The sequence below is a fragment of the Bactrocera oleae genome, chromosome 3 (genome assembly GCF_042242935.1).
Source record: "Bactrocera oleae isolate idBacOlea1 chromosome 3, idBacOlea1, whole genome shotgun sequence".
NCBI classification, from domain to species: Eukaryota; Metazoa; Arthropoda; class Insecta; order Diptera; family Tephritidae; genus Bactrocera; species Bactrocera oleae.
Window position 1 is genome coordinate 10704199 of NC_091537.1, and position 22811 is coordinate 10727009.

General features: G+C 32.3%; 5 protein-coding genes across 14 annotated transcripts in view; 2 read left to right on the forward strand and 3 right to left on the reverse strand.

Annotated features, from left to right (window-relative positions):
• smog (G-protein coupled receptor 158 smog) overlaps positions 1–3533 on the reverse strand; it is a 100994-nt gene extending 97461 nt beyond the window's left edge. For 2 of the 5 annotated variants that reach the window (XM_036370275.2, XM_036370271.2), the window contains exon 1: positions 1320–3085. The gene's annotated coding sequence lies outside the window, so the exon portion shown is untranslated. Of the gene's footprint in view, positions 1–1319; positions 3086–3345 lie in introns of those variants that run through there. The other 3 variants (XM_036370272.2, XM_036370274.2, XM_070107449.1) reach the window with 3 other exon arrangements.
• Positions 3534–5136: 1603 nt separating this feature from the next.
• Positions 5137–7562, reverse strand: Mon1 (vacuolar fusion protein MON1 homolog). The gene is made up of 5 exons (XM_014242053.3): positions 7423–7562; positions 6683–7365; positions 6464–6615; positions 6210–6411; positions 5137–6149 (listed from the first exon to the last, which is right to left on the reverse strand). The coding sequence occupies exons 2-5, from the start codon at positions 7324–7326 to the stop codon at positions 5510–5512; spliced, it is 1638 nt and encodes a 545-aa protein (XP_014097528.2). The 5' UTR covers positions 7327–7365; positions 7423–7562; the 3' UTR covers positions 5137–5509.
• Positions 7563–7713: 151 nt separating this feature from the next.
• Positions 7714–8756, forward strand: mRpS2 (mitochondrial ribosomal protein S2). The gene is made up of 2 exons (XM_014242057.3): positions 7714–7823; positions 7880–8756. The coding sequence occupies exons 1-2, from the start codon at positions 7799–7801 to the stop codon at positions 8641–8643; spliced, it is 789 nt and encodes a 262-aa protein (XP_014097532.1). The 5' UTR covers positions 7714–7798; the 3' UTR covers positions 8644–8756.
• A 53-nt stretch (positions 8757–8809) lies between these two features.
• LOC106622767 (putative uncharacterized protein DDB_G0282499) lies at positions 8810–10283 on the reverse strand. The gene has a single exon (XM_014242056.3). It carries the CDS (start codon positions 10150–10152, stop codon positions 8851–8853), a length of 1302 nt encoding a protein of 433 aa, XP_014097531.2. The 5' UTR covers positions 10153–10283; the 3' UTR covers positions 8810–8850.
• A 77-nt stretch (positions 10284–10360) lies between these two features.
• On the forward strand, positions 10361–22665 carry mxt (Eukaryotic translation initiation factor mextil). 6 transcript variants are annotated; one of them, XM_036370279.2, is made up of 11 exons: positions 10367–10470; positions 12817–13449; positions 13529–13772; positions 13961–14032; positions 14722–14782; positions 15257–15731; positions 15793–16060; positions 16130–16273; positions 16354–16472; positions 20470–20560; positions 20765–20987. In XM_036370279.2, the coding sequence occupies exons 2-10, from the start codon at positions 13057–13059 to the stop codon at positions 20536–20538; spliced, it is 1845 nt and encodes a 614-aa protein (XP_036226172.2). In that variant the 5' UTR covers positions 10367–10470; positions 12817–13056; the 3' UTR covers positions 20539–20560; positions 20765–20987. The 6 variants fall into 6 exon arrangements, with proteins under 6 accessions (XP_014097521.3, XP_036226172.2, XP_014097525.2 ...); XM_014242051.3 differs by lacking the exon at positions 20470–20560 and having other exon boundaries at positions 10368–10470; positions 15257–15591; positions 15658–15731; positions 20765–22665; XM_014242049.3 differs by lacking the exon at positions 20470–20560 and having other exon boundaries at positions 10368–10470; positions 20765–22665.
• Positions 22666–22811: the final 146 nt, after the last annotated feature.

A 22811-nucleotide genomic window follows, 5' to 3' on the forward strand; every position in this document is an offset into this window, starting at 1 on the left:
GAGCTTTTGCCAGCTAGTGGAGGGACTGAGTAAACTATAGTCAAAAAGTGATTAACTAAGGGGCGGATGTTTTTGACTACAGTCAAACAGCTGACGAGAAAAGCAGTCATTCGTTATATGAAGGTTGTGGATCAAAAAATTCGTTAAGTAAAGGTCAAAAATAGTTTCGATCTACATTTTGCTGAGTCTAAAAATTCGTTACAGTGAGGTTAAAAAAAAAATCGTAACATAGATTTATACATGAGCTCTTATGGGCAGTGCTAGGGGGTTTTGAAAAATTCGTTATATCAAGGAATTCGTTATATTGAAGTTCGTTATATCAAGGTTTCACTTTAATAATATAATATAAAGTTTATGGACAAAATTCAGATATTTTAAGAGGATTTACAGAACGTAATAAACGTAATTTAACACCCAAATGCATTTTTACTCAGTAGATAATGTGATATAAATCTGTAAAATAAGCATGTATACAAACATACAAGTAAAGGGAAGGCAAATTTCACATACGACTCCCCTGGTGCATCAGGTGGATTACTGTGATCTTAAATACATTTTTTTTTTTAAATTTTTTAATTTGTTCGTTGTTTTTTTTCATTCTAATAAAATAAGAGCTAAAATAGTTCCGCTAATAGTGTAAACTTTAGCAGACTTACTACAGTATTTTTAAAATTTATCAAAAGTTTTGTCATAATAGTAAAATACAACAACACATTTTTGTCATAATAGTAAAATACAAGTATTTGAAAAGACGAAAATTCAATCAGATTCGGTGACACCATTGAGAATCATAATCGATTTGCCACTGTGAGAACTAGGCAAATCTGTCTTGGATTCCACAATACCCCTGATTATTCAAATCGAACTACTATAACATATAGCTGTCATACAAACTGACTAATCAAAATCAAGATAAAAATCTACATAAAAACAGTTTTTCCTTATAAAATAAGCATGATTGCACATGCAAGTTGTTTATATCGAGCAACGTGGCTGCAAAGAACTAGCAAAACGGTTTCCGTTGGATGGCAAATAGTTGGTCGATTATGTTTGCTGCTTAAGTTATACATATGTATGTTAATAGTTGCTATGAGAAATGGAGCTATGAAGGGTATTACAACTTCGGTGCAGCCGAAGTTAACGATTTTTCTTGTTTTGCATACATACTCCTATGCACGAAGACATGCGATTTTAAGTCGTTTTAAGACACAACAATCGCAAATTCAAACAGGTATAAAGTTAAAATTCCAAATTTAAAAATTTTAAATTCAGTAATTTTCATAATATCTCATATGTGTACATAAATAGAAAAGACCTACCTTTCGTTTTTTATGCGCATATAAAGCCACCAGACAACCATATGCGCTCTCACACTTGCGCCATGTGCTCTGTTTGCATTTATGGAAGTTAAACACTTAATATTTTAGCTAGTATATAGATATATATACGATTGCTGATTATCAATTATCAGTATATATGTATGTATAGGTTTAAAAACGCATTTAGATTCGCACACTAATTAAATACTTTAAAATAGAAAACCTTTTCAGTGATCGTATCACTTTTTGTGTGTATTCAAAGATTTTTGGAGCAAAACAATTGCATACTTTTAGGAGTCACACAGAAATTTAAACTGCTTACGATATTTCACAATTTTACGCTATCAAAACACAGTTGGCTAACGGTATTCATGCACAAAATAGATTATGCATCTTCTACACTTCCTCAAGTCCACACATCCGATAGGCCAATAAAGCCGGTTATACGCACGCTTATATCCGGTTGTGTGACTTTGCGCTTTACAAGCCTAACCACAAGCGCTCACACATATGTCTGTATGTATGCATGCACACAGATTTTTATATTCTGGTATTTGCGTGTGCGAGTGTGTGTGGTTAACACGCCAGTCAGCAAACTTCAATTTGGCAGCTAAAAACCAACGAGAAGAGACAATTGTTTGAAGCTTTAGCGAATGGAGAGTTGAAGCGAGTGTGGTGAAAAGGACTTGCGTACGAACACAACACAGCCAGCATAAGCTTAAGCTCGCCTGGAGTAGGAAGACACACACGCGCCGTTATACGTTAACGTCTAAACATACACATACATATGTACAATGCGAATAATGAATTAAAGTTAGACAAGAATAGTGTTGAAGCGGAAAGTGCGCAGTCGAGGTGGTAAACGTGAAATCGTCGCTGCCGGACGGCATGCACGAAGCGACAACGAGCGCGCGAGGTACAAGGCACGCGGCACAACACGCAATTTCGAACGAACGCCAAGGATGAGCGCATAAACTTCGAATTGTGTACACGGCACGGCTTCAGTACGTGGTTAAGACGTGTGTACGCGTCGTAGTTGGACGCAACATTTAGCTACTTAAGTTTGTGCAGCGTCTCTAGTGCGAGTCACGACGACTGCCACAGCCAACTAACTAACTTGATTGAGGTGTTCAGCGGTAAGCAGCAGCAGCACTCGTCGCAGCATATCTGCGCGTGTATAGAGAATTACTAAGCGTACACATACACGCGCACACACGTACTTACGCTCGCAAGCTGTTTTGCGTTACACCTTTTAATACTTCATTTAATTAAATTTTGTTTGCTACAATACAACTTGTGTTTTACTTGCTCTCTGAATTTGCTTTTCGCTGCCGTTTCGAAATTGCACACTCGCTGCAAAATGTCTGCTGTCGTAGTTTTTACGCGTAGATATTGAATTCACAATTCATTTTTTTTTTGTTGTTTTGTACGACTCGTCTAATTGTTGCTTAGGAATTTCATACAACGCCTATAAGTATGCACACAACTCACACGCACGCACGCCTATGCATTTCACATAACGCAGCACTAAATATTTTTAAACTATGTTTATACACATATATTTTTTTGCAGACGCACATTTGCTGTAGATTTTATAAAATGGCAATTTACCAAAAAAAAAAATCACACTTTTTTTAACAGTTTTGACTTTTTGTTTTAATTAGAGCGCTGCAGCGTCTATTAATGGCAGCAACAACCGCACGCGCGTATATCCTTTACTCAACTGAGACAACACACAAATGACTGTGTGAGACAAAGTGACGAGTATTTGAGCTTTTCCAATTTCGAAATACTCAATATCCTCCTCAAAGTGCCGTGAGCACAAGTACTAGCATGTAATGGGCAGGTTTTGATGGCAGCTGGTAAAATTTTTAAAGGGTGGTGAAAAGCTCTTGCTGCATGCCACATTTGCAACAATGGCGGCAATGCAGTATGCAAATATTTTTTCTTATCACTTAAAGTTAGATTGGTTTAAATATTTTTAAAATTTGATTAATTATACAGTAACAACATATGAATTTCTTACCTTAAACTTGCAATCATAATTTGATTGTTGTTAGTTGTTATTTTTCCACAATTTTGTGTAAACTTATATTCATGCAATGGCACTATTTTTCTTGCTTGATTCATAATTTGATTATTTTGAGTGACTTGTAAATCTTGAATTTGTCCATATAGTCTAATAACAGAAGGAAAGAAAGCTGTTTAAATTTGATGCGTCTATCAAAGAAAACATATAAAATAATAACAAAAACAAATAAGAACGTTAAACAAGTATTAACAGCAAAAAAACTGGGATAAAATTAAATGAAATAGAATTATAAAAAAATTATTAAAATAGAAGTTATAAAAAATATTATAATAAAAATTATAAAAAAAAATTATATAAAAGAACATTATAAAAAAAATATTATAACAAAAATTTAAAAAAAAAATTATATAAAAGAACATTATAAAAAAAAATAATAAAAAACAAACATTATAAAAAAATTATTAAAAAAAAAACATTATAAAAATAAACATAAAAAAATTATAAAAATAAACATAAAAAAAGTATAAAAAAAAACAAAAAAAAATTATAAAAATAATTAAAAAAACCCTTAATAAAAAAAAATTATAAAAAAAAAATTATATTAAAATAATTTATAAAAAAAATTATATTAAAAAAATTTATAAAAAAAATTATATTAAAAAAATTTATAACAAAAATTATATTAAAAACATTTATAAAAACATATAAAAAATATTTAGAAAATATTTAAAAAAAAATATTTAGAAAATATTTTAAAAAAAATATTTAGAAAATATTTTAAAAAAAATATTTAGAAAATATTTAAAAAAAATATTTAGATAATATTAAAAAAAAAATTAATGTTTTAAAAAAAATAAAAAAAATTTAAATGTTTTTAAAAATATTTTTAAAAAAATTTAATGTTTTAAACAAACTAAAAACCAATTTTTACTCATTTAAAAAAATTTAAAAAAAATAAAAACCAAATTTTAATGTTTTAAAAAAATTAAAAAAACTTTAAATGTTTTAAAATAATTTTTGAAAAATTTGAAATGTTTGGAAAAATTGGGTGCAACTAAGAAAGCAAATATATTAAATTTTGATAAATACACAATAAAATTTGGAAATAAAAAAATATATTAAAATTTTAAGTAAATTTGAAGTAAAGTAAAAATTATCAAAAAATAGTAAATTATAGAAACAACACAAATATAAAAAAAAAATATTATATAATAAACCATATTATTATTTTATTTTTAATCAAACAATATTAAAAAAAAAAAAAAAAAATTTTAATTAAAAAAATATGTATAATATTTTCTCTTTGCTGGTGTCCATCTTTGACGACCGCTCACAACGTACTGAGTCAATCAATCGAAAAACTGTCAAAGACAAACTTTTAGCGCGAATAAACACGTTTTCAGCGCCGTATAGTATGACATGATGCGACACTTAACACTAGTACTATGGACAATAACGCCATCTCTTAGATAAAAACCGAACGAACTTTTTACTTGGCCTAATATAAAATAAAATTTTTAAATATTAAACAAAAATTGTAATGTTTTAAAAATATTAAAAAGAAAATTCAAAGAATTTAAAAAATTTTAGAATAATTAAGAAATAAAATTAAAAACAAAATTTAAAATAAATTAAAAGCATTTTTTTAATTAAAAAAAAAATTAATAGCTTTTCTATGTGAAAAATCAAAATAACATTGAATTAATAACAATCTATACATAAATATATGCAGCTTATGAAGAAATATATATAGTGCGCTTTATATTTATTAAAAACAGCGTAAAATATTTATATTCTAACTTTATTCATATGATTGCAGCAGAGCTTTATTAGTTCCACACATGTGTATGTATGTATGCATTTTCATAATTAAACTAATAATCAACGTCATTTAACTATTTAAGTATTAACTAAGATTATGCATTTGTAGGTATGTGTGTAACGGTAAAATTTAAAAACTATTTACACTTTATTTTAAATTGTCAAAAAATTTCAACCACATTTTTTATTAGTACATTAAACTTAGTGTATATCGCAAGTCAATAATACTCGTACTTACAAATTTACATAATGAGAACAGCTGCATTCACCACTAATTTTGATTATCTATTGTCTACTACATCTCAGCGCTTAACATTTCGCCAAGCAACCACCAGCCTCAGAAGGTCGGATGGTTTCGTATGAAAAATACATCATATTCCTTTTCGATCCACTTAATCAACTTGTCGACGTGTTTAATCACTGTACACATATCCACAAATGGCTCGAAAACCGCATATAATTCATATGCAGCTGTTACCCATGCCAAGACCACTTCACGTTCGTGCACCTCGAAAATTAGTTTAAGCGGCCGTGAGTTGTTGTGTATGCGATGCAATAAATCACAATATATGCCTTCCAAGCGTTCGAATTCGTTCAGTGAAGTATATAATGGTACAAGTTCGGAGCAGAGCAGTTGCGCCGCCGTTTTAGGTTTATAGAGAAAATGTCGCAGTTGAGGTATGCCAATAATGCTTAAATTCAAACCGCCATTAGTCGGTTTCTCAATTTCTTTACTAATAGCTTCCAAGCACTTTGTCGAACGTAATTTATCCGTTATGCGTCGTTTGGCATCGGAGAGCGTAAAGAATACATTGGGATCGACTGAAAGCAACAAAAGGCACGCTTGGCAATCGTCGGACAGATAGGAAACATGTGCATATAAATAACCGTTCATATCGAATTTCGGCAGACAGATAGGTGTCCAATTTTCTGAGGATTTAAAGGATTCAGAGCACTCGATAAGATTGAAGACCAGCCTGTGTATAGCAAATTAATAATTGTTAATAAATATTGAAATCTATACATATTTTTCTTACCTCAAATCCGCTGGATGGATGGAATATTTTTTCATACGTACAAGTGATATGAGTTTATTATTCGCTATAAGCACGGCAAATACCAAATCCTTGATTTTTGAGCAATTGCTTTGTATACCGCTAACAATGCTTGAACGTACCGTCGTAGGCAGAGGTAGTACACGAATGGAGTTTGTTAAAAAAGTGAAGACATTGTTGGTCACTATCATTAAATAAATATAATAAATGTACCTCTATTAATATATAACACTAACCTTTTTTATTACTGCTGTCATTTGAGAGCAAATGATAGATTAATCTTTCGCTACCAGCTAATGAACGCCGCAGATCAAAATTTTTACGTTTTTCAAATATGCGTGTCACATGCTTGTTCGTTAAGGTTGACAGTATTTGATTGTATACATCGCTAAATTTTAAATATATTTATTTAATAATTTTTCTTCGTCTTAAACAGATTAACTGGTACAACTTACCTCAACTGCAGTTGCAACTGCGGCACACTCATATTTGAACGTGACGCCGCAACGAGTATTAGCGTATTACGCACTAAGAATACAAATTTAATGCCTCGCGCGTGAATAGACGTTATTGCATCTTGTCCATGTTGTACAAAGCTAACCAGCGCTTGTATAACACCAAATAAAGTTGCTAGTTTGTCTTCATTCCCGTGCAAGGAATATATGGGCTTGCCAGCTTCGCTCAATATAAATATATGCTTTTTTTGTTCACGCCACACACTGTCATGCATATAGTCAAATTGGTTTTCATCACCATCATCGACAGTTGCAGCCCCTAATGAGTTCACGATTTCACCAGATATTGTGCTAGTGCTATTGCTAATGGGTAGCGATTCTGCTGATATAGACTTATGGACATTGTCAATTGTACTAGAGTTTTGGCTGGTGCTTTCATTTACACCATTTATTGTGTCTTGTCCTGGTGTTAAACCTTCACGTATTTCACTTATAACACTATGTCCAACCTCGTTTTGTTCGCGTTCTGTATCTTGGAAATATTCGTTGTCTTCTATATGGGGTTCACATTCAGCGTCGGAGTATTCAGAATTCGATTGCATGGACGCTGAATCTGAGTAATTTGTGGGTGGTTCCATGTCCATGTTTAATTCTTTATAACCTTATCGGCTCCATCCAATGTTCTGGAAATAATAAAACGTTATTTCAATAATCACCAACATACTTTTCTATAACTTTACATAATAGTATGACCAAAATATTTTTCATAAATTGATTTTCAATAACTTGATGACTTTGTTTTGCTGCATAATTCTAAAACCAAATCATTTAGCTTATATTTCTTCTTCTGCAAGCGATCGGTCACAATGTTTGGAAATATTTTTAATAAGTTATTTATTTTGTAAAATATAAATTCATATCAAATTCCTCTTAATTTTTGTATAAAATAAGTTTATAGTACTGATTGCTAGCGGCTATTGTCAAAATAACTTATGCATAAAAAATATTTACATAAAATATCTAAATTTAACTTTTCTACTGGCATCTCAAACAGCTGTTCGTCAGCGGTACGGCATGCTTATTGATCAATTGGGTTAAAATTCATTAAGTTCCAAGATGTTACAAAACTCTTTAAAATCAAGTAATATTTATAAAAATATATTTAAAATCGATTCATGAACCAACAATTTTTTTCAGCTACGCGTATATTTAACTATCGAAATGTTTGCGCCGTTCCCAAGCGATTACAACAGACTCAAACCGCTACAAACACCCCCGCAACAGAGTCTGAAAATATTGCTGTAATAGAGGAACGAATATTGAAGCACCCTGATTATTTTCAGGTGCATAATCTTTTCACTGTCCGCGATCTCTTCAATGCTAGAGTTCATTATGGCCACAAGGAGGGGTCATTAGATGATCGTATGCGCCCCTACATATACGGAAGTCGTCTCGGTCACCTTATATTCGATTTAGATATAACTGCGGCACATCTTCGAGATGCTTTAAACATAGCTGCACATATTGCTTTTCGTGATGGTATTATACTATTCTTTAATCGAAATGCTCTCAACGCCCATCTGGTGGAGAAGAAAGCTTTGGAAGCCGGTGAATTCTCACATACACGCTTTTGGCGCGGAGGTATTTTTACTAATGCTAATGTACAATTCGGCGCAGTAACGCGTTTGCCTGATTTGTGCATTTTCTTGAATATACAAAACAATATATTGACACAGCATGTGGCAGTGCGAGATTCCGCGAAAATGGCTATACCCACTATTGGTATTGTGGACAGTAATTGCAATCCCAATCTGATTACTTACCCAGTGCCAGGAAATGATGATTCGCCAGCCGCAGTAGAATTATATTGCAATCTATTCAAAGCTGCAATATTGCGAGGCAAGGAAAAAAGGATGGAACTGCTTGGAGAAACTAAAAACGCCAATAGTTCAAAATCTTAAAGGAAAACGCAGCACCCAAAAAAAAAATGGTCTATATTAAATATTGTTTTAACACAGGAGTATCTGTTATGAAAATAAATGCGCAAATTAACTTTTTGCGTCTTAAGAAAATATTTAACCGTGTGCTAATTCCCAAACTACTATCAACAATATTTCAACACCAATATTTGTTAGTTCTCAATTTATGGTTATATTTACAAATACAATTTAAGGTTTAGATTGTGTTAAAATACCTCCCGGAAGCAACATACCGCCAGGTAGAAAACTGTCCGATAAAGTTTGATTTGATGAGAGAATGGCATCGTGTGTGTTATGAATTGATGGATTAGAAGAATTGTTTAAATGCCAATTTCTAGGTAGATTGAAAAAATTTTCCGATGAGGCATTATTTGTGCCAGTTGTAGACTTTTTTACTACTCGTTCCACTCGAGCTGACCGTTCTACCATTCGAGCATTCAACATCTCTTTATGTGCGTTCACAGCCTCCACTGCACGATCTAAACGGATGCGATCCTTTTCGTCCAATTCTTCATACGTCTTTTTACCCAGACGTTGTACTACTCTTTTAGCGTTTTTAAATTCGCGATTCTTAAATGGTTTCATGGCTTGGCGGTATTCTCGCCACATACGTGTCTTTTGTTCGCGTTCCTCCGGTGTATTCGCGATCATTGCTGGTGGAGCTTGAGGCTTCGCTATCCATGTAGATTTAAACTTTTCATACTTATTGGTAGCATTGTGCGGCTTTTGAATATATATTTGCGGTTGGATTGATTGTGTTTTGTTATCTTGTTCCACATTTGTACTGTTTTCGTCTTCTAATTTTGTGTTTTTTATTACTGGTTGCTCATTTTGTGTTGATTTGGTTGATGCCGGTTTAATGTTTGTTTTTACAGCAGAGGGTTTTGTTCGAGAGGAAAAATTTTTTTGTGAAAAAAATCTGTTGTTAGTTTTTCCCGATTGCTTGTTGTAATCGTTGTATTGATTTAAGCGGGGCATTTGTGGCATTGGTGGAAACAATGGTTGCATTAGAGGTCCAGATGACCAATGAACATCTTGATTAAGAAACTCGTCAAAAGACAATGGTGGCCTCAATGGTGGTATTATTGGATCTTGATGAAAGCTGCGCACATGGTTGTTTTCAAACTGGTTTCTTTGTGGTGTTAAAGCATTAAAATTAGGCAAATTATAGTTCTGGGATCTAGAAAAAATTCTTTCTTGGTTGTGCTGATTTTGTATATGGCTTTCTGAAGTCCAGTTTTTATTGCGCGGATTTGATCGCTGTTGGCCGGCAAATTTTCTATCTTTTGCAGATCTTGATGATTTGCTGTTTTTACCTTCCTCCTCTGCTTCTTTCATTTGCTTCCAATCACTGAAAGACATGCCCAGTTTAATTGGTGGTAAAACAGCTTTCCTGACTGCTTCGGGTTTATCTTCCAACGAAGCATTTTCACACTGCTGTCTCAAATTTTCTTCATCTCTTTCAGTAACACTTGAGGCCATCATGTACATTTATCGTATACTTTTCAGAAAATAACTTTTTTTGGAATTATAGTTTTTACTTGTTTTTGCAAACACGTATTGTAAATTTGCATCAACTTTGTCAAACTATTGAAAGTGTCAGCTTAGCGAATAATTCTATTCACCATAAAGATATTTGTAATATTCACAATAGCCACCCAACTCCAATGCTATTCGGCTCCCACAATTAATTATGTTCCACAAAAACGGCAGCACCTTAACTTTACATCATTTGCTTTGATTGGATGTTTCATCCACTACGACGAACAGTAAAAAGTTTTTCTCTTGTGTGAATTTGCAGAATTTCTGGTAAGTCTTCGGTAAAATGTGTTCATAATTAGAAAAATATACCAAAAGTGGCAATAAGTCAACAATCTATGAAATATAGTTTCAAAAAACTTGTGTGTCTTCGATTTGAACTCGACTTTAAAAGTCTGTGAAAATGTGCGACGGTTCTATTATAAAGAGCAGCAGCAGAAACATCGACGGCAACGCTGGCGCAGCAACCAAATAGAGGAAACGCAATTGAAATCCACTAAATTAAGACTGCAAGTCTGAAATATGTTTTAATTTTCATACCACTGGTTATAAATTATTTGTCACTCCTTAGTTGGTAAAGTAATTGGTAATAAGTAAAGTATTTATTACATTATTGTATAGATCCGATTAAGGCTATCGTTCCAGTGCTCAAATCAGTCAACGCCGCTGCATAGTTCTCTGCGTACCTAATTCGTGTTGCTTTATTTTTGTTTCTTCACTTCTGCTGTCATCCGCAGTAGTGCTGAGCTTTTTGTTGCTATTCTCGACAATGATCCAATTGACTTCTTCTGGATAGGGTAGCACTTGAGATCGATGGAGCTGCCTTATGAAAATGTTGCAAGTTCTCACTGTCATATGCAGCATTGCAGGTTTAATTGTACGGTTAAACAACTATTTAATATATTATCGCATTTGTTAATGTATATGAATCAATGCATTGTTGAGGTATGGCAAAAAAAAAACAACAACAATTGAACATTTGAGAGTGGGCGGGAGTCTAGTGTGAACGCTGCCAACTTCACGGACAAGAAACGAAAGTGCGGCTGCTGGCACTTTTGACGATAGCAACACGAAGGTTTAATGTGTGTTGATGAGGTTTTTAGATGATTCATTTAGCTGAAATTTTTAGGTTTACATTAACTATTACTAATTGATTGGCCCTCTATGAAAAAAATATTTGAATTTTTGTTAAAAAACTTAGTACTCAGAAATATATGGCGAGTATTTTAATTAAAATGCAAAACGTGTCATCGCATTGCTGAAATTATGATTTCAATTGTCATAATCATAAAGCTGAGTGTGGTTGCGTTGGCTCCTACCGCGCTAAATTTTTTTTTATGTAAATAATGAAATTATACTTTAATCATGCAAATATGTGCATACGTGTGTCATACTATATACATATGTACTAAATGTTTGGTATAATAATGAAAAAATTGTAACTATTTACCCTGTTATAATATGTATGTATGTACATACTCAAAGATGATATAACGTTAAGTAACTTGCTGATGCCTTTGACATTTATTTTTGAGTAGTCAAACCGATTTTATAACTAGAAGTGTATTTCAATTAACTTTTTTAAATTACATTACAAAAAAACACTCGAATCTAGCTATGTACGTTAAATATGTCGGCTTCTTATTCGAGATCTGCAAACAATGCTTTGAATACTTAGGCCGCAACACTCCTTGTACATTGCTCAGAGATAAGAGTGTTGACGAAACTTGCTGTGTGTAGTAGTTAATACTTGTATAAAGCAACAACAATATGTAAAATGACCTTGGCATCTGATAATATATGAAAATAGTTCTTTCTTTCGATTAATAAAAATAAATTTTGCAGTTTTTTGTTTATATTGCAACCTATAATACATATTGAAATACTTATGGTGAATGTTGTTGTTGTTGTTGTAACGAATTATGGTGAATATGGGCGCTTCAGCTTAATTACCCAAAAAACTTTTGGTTTAATGTTATTATTAACAACAATCTTATCCATATGTGTATATGTAAATAAGTAACTCCATTAAATGATGTGAAAGATAAAAAGTTGACTCATTTAATGTAAATAGACGTAATATGCAAACAAACTATAAATTTGCATGATACACACATACATAGGGAAATTATTTATCAGTCTATATTAGATACATTACGCAAAAAGTCGTAACGAAAATTTTACTTAAAAATAACTAGCAAGCGTTTTAACAGCACAAATTAATATTGAAAAACAAGCTTTATTAAAAGAAGCTACAAAAATAAGGGCAATTAGCACAATACCATAAATAATCATATAAAGCGAGATATACTATATCTTAGCAACGCAAGTTGCTAAAATCAACAACATTTCATAATTATGCAATTTACTTATTGTAAAGAACATGCATAACTACAATTATGTTAATGTATAGATGTAAATAGAAGCAGTGCACATAGATGACACAGTTGTAATCGTGGTAGGGCTTCAGCGCAAGCTAATCAATACTAAAAAAATTAAAACATAACCACTAAGTTTGTCAAACATTAACAGCACAAACCTATTTAACGGTTAAATTGTGTTTGTTATGCATATTGCATTATGTTCTCAAATAATTATTTATTTATTTTTTTGCAGGGGGAGGTGCGAACAGACGTTTGAGATTATCTCGATATTCCTTCAATTTTACTTGAAGCATTTTTATACAAGAAAATTACTTCAAACACACACAGCAACAAAATAACCAACTATAGTTCCACGCTTTGTTTCTACCAAAAGAAAAAAAAATACAAAACAAATTAAATAACGCAATCAGCAGACGATTTAATATATTTAATTTAAAGAGTAACGTTAATATAAATAAAATTCATAGAAGAAATGGCACACATTGGACGTACAGTGAAAAATGTTGAGGCGCCACGCCCACTAAAATCACAATCACGCTCTTCACTGAAAAACAATTATATGCTCATCGAAGAGTTAATACAGCTGATTGAGAATGTTGCCTTGACCCTACAATCGGGCATCAATAATACGGAACCAATGGCGGCGCTAGTGCAAAATCTACGCATACACGGTCCACAATTAGAAAGCGTCTCAAAAGATACACTAGATCGTGCATTTGTTGTTTTCCGCAATGCTTCGCAGGACGAACGCTTAAATATTATGACGAGACTGAATCTGCTCGAATTGATAGAGTTACGCGCCAAAGGCTGGGAGGACAATGGCTTCAATTCGTATTATAAAACCAAACAAGTAACGAACATCGATGTGAGTGTCATGTGTAGTGTTCGTTTTTCATTTAAATTAATATTTTGCTAATTTTTCTTCGTTCTATTTTATCATATAGCTACCCGATGGACATATTGATCCAACACAAAGCGGGTTCCTTAGCACCTCCCCCACATTCGGTGGGGCTGGCGCCGCAGCGGCCGCAGCTATAGCCGCTGTTGGTTCGGCGCAGCAGACGCAACTCCTATTGGCACCAGGCGAGGTCATACGAAATTCGGGCAAGTTCCTGAAACCAACCAAAATACCGGGCAAAACCTATTGCAAAGACGAAGTGGTCATACGTAATGCGGATTCGGGAAAAGGTATATAGGCATACATAATTCATACAAATAATTAATAAAAATTACAGTATTCAATTTGACCTTACCAAAAACAAAGCACTAAATTATCTGTTATTTTTAAATCTTTACTATAAACTACAAAATACTTAATTACTACAAACTATTCGTTATTTTGCCTATTTCTTTGGATAAATGCGTGCGTATAAAAGTAATGGGCATTAAAGGTCGACGTGTCCATATGATTGAGGAGTTAAGTGAAACGATAATTTCCTTCCAAAGAGGTAAAAGAAAACATGTACACAAAGTCAGTTAAAAACGCTTAAATCAACAATATTTCACGCATTCTTGCAAATAAATTACATTATTTTCACACATTTAATTGTGGGACATGGCACTGTGTACGCTATTAACATTGTTTGCGGTTGCTTATTATTTTTAATCGGAGTTTATATATGACATTTTATCTTACAATTATATAAGGCTTCAAAATATTTTCAGTTTATGGTTTCATAATAATCATTTGTACCTAAAATTACAAAAGTGTAACTGTTCATAACCTCAAAAATGTACATTAAATATATGATTATTTTTTAAAATTGTTAAATTAACATAACCAAATTTCATCTGATCGTTGTAATTTTTCATCAACGCATATTAATTTAATTATAACAGGCATTTGGATTATTTCGCATGCAAAACACATTTTTATTTGAGAAAAAATACCTTTCCGTGCATGCTTGAACTCAATAAAATATGCTTTTACTTGTACATACATATATGCAAACATTTCTCGAAATTATGTTAAGTTTAAGTATTTTCCCTCATACGCATACTAAATATAATACACAGCATTTGTTATGACTAAACTTTTAAAAAGTTGTTGTTGCTTACCTAATATGTGCAAAGCAACTTATCGAGAATAACAGTAATTTTTAAGGTGTTATATAACTCTTTATGGTTTTCCATTTAGTAAATCCCGGCGCTAAGGAACGTTTGGTGCAAATTACCGGTCCGACTGAGGAGAAAATAAAGTAAGTGTCCACAACAACAACTTCCATATAAGTGTGATAAATTTAAGCATCCATAAGCACATACACATTTTGAATTTGAAAATCCATTCTGTATCCAGATCTTAATGATTTACAGATTTAAACTATTTATAATTGATCCGCCTGACGAGCGGAGTCGATTTAGCCATGTCTGTTTGTCTGTATATACGCTAGGTTGTCTTTTAGTTTAGTTGCGATGTCGCTCTGAAATTTTGCATACGCCTTCTTCTCTCCGAGAAGCTGCTCATTTGGCAGAACCGCCGATGTCGGACCATTATAGCATATAACTGCCATACAAACTAACCGCTTAAAATCACGTTTTTGTATGGAAAATTTTTTTATTTTTATTTTTTTTTTTATGAAGGGTATTCTAGCTTCGTTGCATCCGAAGTTAACGTTTTTTTTTTGTTTTTGTTAAAAATATTATTAACACATACATATATATTGCCCCCTCAGCTACGCCAAACAACTCATCGAAGATACTATTCGTCGCAATGCTTCACCTGTACGTCTCGATCCCGCCATGGGTAGCGGTCATGCGGGTGGCGGTGGCTCCTGCTCTTCATTAGCGTCTTCCAATTCCGATGAGGCCGTTACGCCACGTACCCCAGGCGCTGGCGGTGCTGGCAACAACAGTCTAGCCAATCGTCTGAGCTTCAATTCGGCGCAAAACTTCATGACTGCGTCTGCGGCAGCAGCTGTTGCACAACAGCAACAGGTCATGAATATGATGGGCGCCGTCGTTGGCAGCACTTCCACACCTACGGCTGCTGCCGCAGCTGCAGCTGCTGGTAAAGTGTTGCGCCCTAATCAGCAAATGTTATTGCATTCATTCTCCACCAATGATGCTTCTTTAGGTGAATACAAATATACGGTGAACGTCGGACAGCATCTCATCAAAATCACCGGCGATTGTTGTGATCTCGTACGGGTAAGTACGCAACCAATTATTGCACTTAAGACGTAGTAAAAAATAATTACTGTGCCGTTAGGTTGCAAAATTAGTATTGGACGATTACTTTAGCAGCGCTGAATTCTTGGCTTCAGTCGAGGCTGGCGCAGCCTTTGATGGCAGCATTGTCAGTCCAATAACAACACCATCAACACCCATGAGTGCGCCACAATTCATGATGGGCACACCATTACATGCCGCTGCACCACCGCTGGCGGATAGCGGTATCGGTTTGAATTACATGGCCGTACAGGGTGTCAACAGTAGTGTACACGATGGTGACGATGAAGTATTTGCAGATACAAATGGTTTGATTAGCACACTTTGAACTTCAAATGCATTGAGTAAGATATGCTAAGTTGAGTTTTACTTTTCAGCTGCCGGCCAAAGCAATGGTCTATCACGTTCACGCAGAAGTCACTTCTCACGTAAAGACTCCACACCAGAAGCGGCAGCTAGCTCAACAGCTGCACGTGGTAAAATTGATAATGCCACCGCTGGCACTGTCAGCAGCGATTCATGTACGTTTCACACGTGTTGCCAAAATATATTCGATTTTAATTTGTATTAATTGTATGTAATTTTATCGTTTGCTTTGCAGCAAGAATTGTTCACGAATACGAACATTTGTTGTACTATTCGAAGAGCCCTCATTCCTGGGCCTTGCCATTGGAGTGGCAAAAAATCTGCGAAAAGTTTCCAGCCATCGTACGCTATAAGGTAACCCAACTCACTGCCATCACAGGCACTGTTACTAATACAGCACCGATATTCCGTGTTGCTTCCATAACTACTACTAATAGCAATATTTCTACTCCTACTACTATTAATACTACTACTACTACTACTGCTACCACTGCAATTGCAATTACGCCCAGTACTACTATGCCAAATATTGCTAGTAATAATAATATTAATAGTTCGTATAATGCCACAGTAGTCGGCTCGGTTGGTGTCGGTGTTGTTAGTGCTAATGTAACTAGTAGTTTAAGTATGACCACAAAGAATATAACAATGCCAGCACAGCCGGCACACCAATCTACAGTTGTTGTTACACAACAACCACAACAACAACAACAGCAGCAGTCTATGCACATGCACTCTAGTAGTCCACTTATACACAACCGTCAGCAGTTTGAACTGCACACACCGTTACATATCAAACGTAAAGGGTTTTTTAATCGTCAAATAGTCAGTATTGACGAGGAGGGCTACGATGCGCTCCAACAACAGCAACAGCAGCATTTGCAACAACAATACCACACAGAACGTCATTATAATCATACAAATAACTTATATCAACGTGCGTATAATCATCATCGCACCGATACAAATGCCAATAACAGTAATCAACAACAACAACAGCAACAACAAATTCACTATCAGCAACAGCAAAAGTTTATGTCTGTCCGTTCTGGCGCCAATACAGCCAATTTTAGCTATGCCAACATGTCATACAATAGTGCAGGCATAGCAACACCATCACCAGCAGCAACTCCCACCAATAATCTATCAGCGTCCTTCAATAATGGCAACAGCACCAATAACAGCTCCTTTTCACATGCCAATATGGATAATAAGCCGCAAAAGCTATTAAACAAACAAATCAAATTGATTTCCTCCATAGTGGAGAGTACTTTAATACACGAGCCAACTGAAGTTGTCAGCAAATCGCTTGAATCGAATGCGAATGACAACAAAGTCACAGCTGACACAACTGACACGCCTGAGGGTGATAGAACCAAGTTCGCTAAGTCCAAATCGGCTAGCAAAGCTAGGAACACTAGACGTGACGCCGGTGCCAATAATGATATTATTGAAATCATAGACGATGAAGATAACGATACGGATGTGGAGTTTGTTAGTGAAACGAAATATATGCAGACTGAGATAGTAATAACTGCTGATGTTGTGGCCAACCAAAGACGCGCCGTTGAACGGCCAAAATTTATACGTGAATATCGCTCGAACTCCACATGCGACTAATATTTCGAGAAACGAGTTGTACAAAGAAATTGAGTTTAAAGGGTTTTTTGTGGCCAAATATGCATTATGCAATAATTAACTCAAAACTCTGATTCGAAAAACACAATAGTAATTTGTACATCTATACCAAATGATTACACATTTTTACCAACAATTTATCGAACTGAAATTCACCACGAAAAACTATTTATATATATGCATACATATATATTGCGAAAAAACGAGTTGTACCTAACGAAAATCTCAGCAATGTTTCTTTAATAAGAACTGCACATTTCAAACGCTGTTTTCAAGTATTTTATGTAGAATGTAGCATAATTTTGAAAAATTTGCTACTTGATCTCACATATATGCACATTTATGCTTCAATATTTATTTTGAGCAGCTATAATTTTTGATTGAAAATCAAGTACTCGCATTAACTGATTACTAATGCTGTGTGTAGGTTGTTGCAAAAGCACACTAATTGTTGTAATCTTTTAAGCAATTATGGTAATTAAATTACCCAATAAATATTTAGCAAACGTTTCACTTATAAATAATTTGAACAGTGAATTGAGTGAATTGTGGCAGCAAATTTTTTTTTTTTTTTTGTTTTGTAAAATCCATAATAACGATTTGACAGCTTAAATGTCAATTATTCCAGTGCATTGTGCAACTATAAAAAACGGAAAAAGTCAAAATATGTCACAAAATGTCACACAAAAAAACATTTGTGACATATTTTCGTATTATTATTATTTTATATATATTTTTATATTAACCGCTTAATCACCAAATACGCGATATATTTTTATAAAAGATATGAGATAAAAAATCTAACTGCACACATTTGCCAAATATTCGTTCCTTAAAATATGTTTATTTATATGAAAAATATTTATATACAATATATTGTATGGAATACAAAAAAGAAGTAAATTTAACTAACACACTTGAAATTAATTGTATATTTTCAATTTGTATTGAAAATACAAATTTTAACGTTTTAAAGCAGAGCTTTTTAGGCATGTGAAATGCTATAATTAACAGTTTTGTTTCTAAAACAAAATCAAAAATTAAATAAATGTACTACACATTTAACTAATCTGTGTTTTGGCTGTGAAACAGATTATTATTAAACCAAAAAAAAAACAAAAAAAAAAAACCACGAAACATGCAAAATGTTGTGAATAAATTTTTTTTCGAAACAAAAAGCAAAATACGTGAAAAATTAGCAAAACTCCTAGTGAACACTATACTAGAACGAGAAACCCAAAGATTTTTGTAGTTTTTTAGTAAAGCAAATATGCAATGAGTAAAAGCAATCAACACAAATACACACACACAAACATTTATTGCAAATAAGTATTGATGTCGTACAATGAAATGTATTTACGAAATTTTTAGTTTTTTGTTTTCACAAATATTTACAATTGAAATCAACTAATGTTTTTCTTTGAAAATATGAAGTAATTTTACTGTAAATACACGCAACGATTTTAGCTCATTGTACGATTGCACGCGCCTATGTATTCTGGGTGAAGGTTAAAATTTCAAATTAGTTTTTAAGCTCTTTATGCATACAAGTAACTACAATTAAGGCGGTTATGGTAAAGCGCTACGAAATCAAGTACTGGCAGATTTTTGGAAGAATACACAACAGCATATATTTATACAGCAAATAAATTTGGTTATCTGCATATATAAAATTGAAATTTAACAATGAATTAATATTCGATATTTTTACACACATATGCGTATATCATTAAAAAAAAAAACAAGACATACATACTCGTACATTCAAGCGCTATTGCTTCCGCCTGCCAGCACTTGATATGATTTCCATTTTATAAAAACGAAGCAATTGTTCAGTTATAACACTTTAAAAGTGCATAACTACACCTACGTTGTTGTAAGGTTTATAAAAACGTAAAAAAAAAAAACAGCACTCACCTATGCATAAATATGTACTAAGTATATATGAGTATTTTATTTAATGTAAACCAACCTATTTGCATTTCTTTTACTTAAACTTACTTGGCATTGTAAGTATTTATGCATATATAACAACCACTTTTTCGTAGATATATCTCTGAAACCAGTATTTGATTTATTTGGAAATATAATAAAGCCTATTTAATTAATAAAAATATTATACCTAGACTTATTTAAATAAATCCTGCTTATAAACGCTTTATTTCACCTAAACATGGACAAACTAAACGCATGCCTACAGCAGTGTTAACGGTATGGACTATAAACATGGTGTGTTGGAAGACATTTCACCTTACTCATGCATTTACACACAAACTCACGCATGCAATGTTTGCTTAAATCAGTAACTGCTTTCGTTATAACGTATTGTGCCCCTTTTAACAATTCATTTAATAAAACATCATATTTTTTTTCATTATTTTTTTAAATTATATTTTTTAAATTATGTTTTTTAAATAATATTTTTATTTTTTATTATTAATTTTTATTTATTATTCTACAGCTTTTTATGTTCCCCCTTCTTTTTGTTTGTTTTATTTCTTATTTTTGTTCTCTCTCATTGCAACTTTCAATCTTTATACGTTTTCGCTTACAAATCATTAGCAACATTTGGAAGTGTTTTGAAAAAAAAAAAATAATTAAATTATTTATGGTGCATACATACAAAAATTGCACTTTTAGCAGCATAAATCATCGCATACTTTTCAAATAACACATTCACATACATACATACATACATACATACAACTTTCAGCGTTTTAATCCGCATACGCCATCACCAACATTATCCCGCCTCATCGTCACGCTTAAGCCAATAAGTTAACTTAACTGTCTTTATCTTTAAGGTAAGCCCAAATGTTTGTGACTAACTAATTGCCTTTTGCCCCACATTGCAATTACTTTTAATGTAGTTATATTTGATTTTTCATTAATATTTTTTATTTTATTTGTATTTACTTATATTTAGTTTTTCTATTTGTTAACTATTTTCATTTGTTTTATATTATTTTTTCTCCCTCTCTCTCTCTCTCTTTATCTACACTCTGCAGGATTTGACGGATGAAAGCACTCGTTTCGATGGCGAAAAATATCTGGAATTGGTTAAGTCGGCGAGCAAGCGCAATATCGCTAGCGCCACAGATGAAACGACCGGTGACACGGAAAATCAGGAAAACGAATAAGCAAACGATTTCACATTTCCTTATACTCATTTCGTTAAAAGAAGAGATCCCATTCAGCATACGTACTCGTTTAATGTGAAATTAGTAATTTTTTTTTAGTTCGGAATCATTTATAATTTTTTGTACGTTTTTATGTTTTTACACCCTCGAGACGTGTATTGAAATAAGCTTTAGCATTTTTTTCGCATAATAATAATTTTAAAAAATTGTTTAAAGAAAAAACGAACATTGCAAAACATTGTAAATGAATTGCGATATAGAAAAAGCTTAAAAAAATCTCTAGGAATAGTGGCAATAATCTACAAGCAACTAGCGGAAATTACCGAAATAAATCATTTTATTTCTATAAGTCTAAATCATAAAATTTGTATATTACATAGCAATGCTTACTTATTTTTTTTTTGTTTTAGATTTTTTACTGAAGATAAACTCATTGGAAACAATTTTAGTGCAATTGCAAGCAGTGCAGTGCGCATAGTGTTGAAACTAAGTGGGCTGTGGTGTTTGTGTTAAACAAGTTATTAAATAATAATATAATACTGCATACTACATTTAAAGAAGCTGAAAATTGAATTCGTTTGAAAAACAGAAATTTTCGTTTTTGTAACATACACATTTGGCTAATACCAAAAGTAGCCATGTTTATATCACGTTACATATTGAGTTTAAAATTTGAAAATATTGAAAATACATTTTTTTCTACACACATATATTTTCAGTATATTTATATATAATAAAAAAAATACTTTTAAAATATTGTTTTAATGCAAAGCTGTTAGTTAAAATATTATAGGTTTTTATTCATGGATTACGCATAATCATAAGAAAAATATTTTTATCGAACAGCTTTGCATTTTTGAAATGAATGTAGTATTATTTTTGTAAATTTTATTAATTTTGAAATCATACACATAAATTGTCCAGATTAGATATTGATATATTTAATTTTAATTAAATATAAATATCTCACTCTCACAAATCAGACTAACGCCATGCGCATTGCACCGTTATATTCTCTTTAACTTCAATCCAAAAAAATAAAATAAAAACTAATCTAAAATATTAGTCTTTAATACGTATAAATCTTATGCATTTTTGAAATATAAAAAGAAATGAACTTGTTATTTATGTTGTAATAACGTAAAACTATTTATCCTTCATTTTTGTATAACTCAATTAAGAAAACGATTCATTCAAATGTGCCTCATTTTTACACATGCGCGTTTTTTGTAAAATGTATATATATATGAATACATACGTGTTTTTGCAATAATACATTTTATTTTACGTTTTTCAATGTTATTTAAATGATTTTATTTTGAGTACTGCTTTACTACTAACTTTATTGCCTTTCGTTTCTTTCTACAAAACCAAAAAACAAAGTCGTATTAAACGCGTTAACGTTTATCTCGCAAAAAAAGTATTTCTTTTCTAAATTATTTATTTTTGAAGTTAAATATATTTTTTGAAAACTTCGTCGTTGAACGTTTTCTAAGCATTCATTGAAATTCTCAGTGTTTACTTATTTAATAGTTTTAATTTCTTTTGTCTTAATTTATTTAAAATACATTTAACTGCATAACAAGTTTTTAATGTAAATTCTGCTAAGCAAGCAAAAAGTAAATTGTCTAGTCTATCTGAAAATTTGAACTTAAAAACTATTATTTTTTTTACTAATAAGCGTATTTTATATAAGCAAATTGTTTTCTTTGACTAAATTACTCTAAACTTTTTAATAAAACAAATAAAAAATTGAAGGAGAAATAAAACGAATTTTATTTTTATAATAGGAGAACAGATTATCATCTTGAAATTTTAATATATAAAATTAGCGTTCTTTGGCTTTTTAATCGATTTAAAGAGTATTCGATTATTTGACTTTTTTGGCGGTATTCGGTTTTACGAGGTTTTTGGT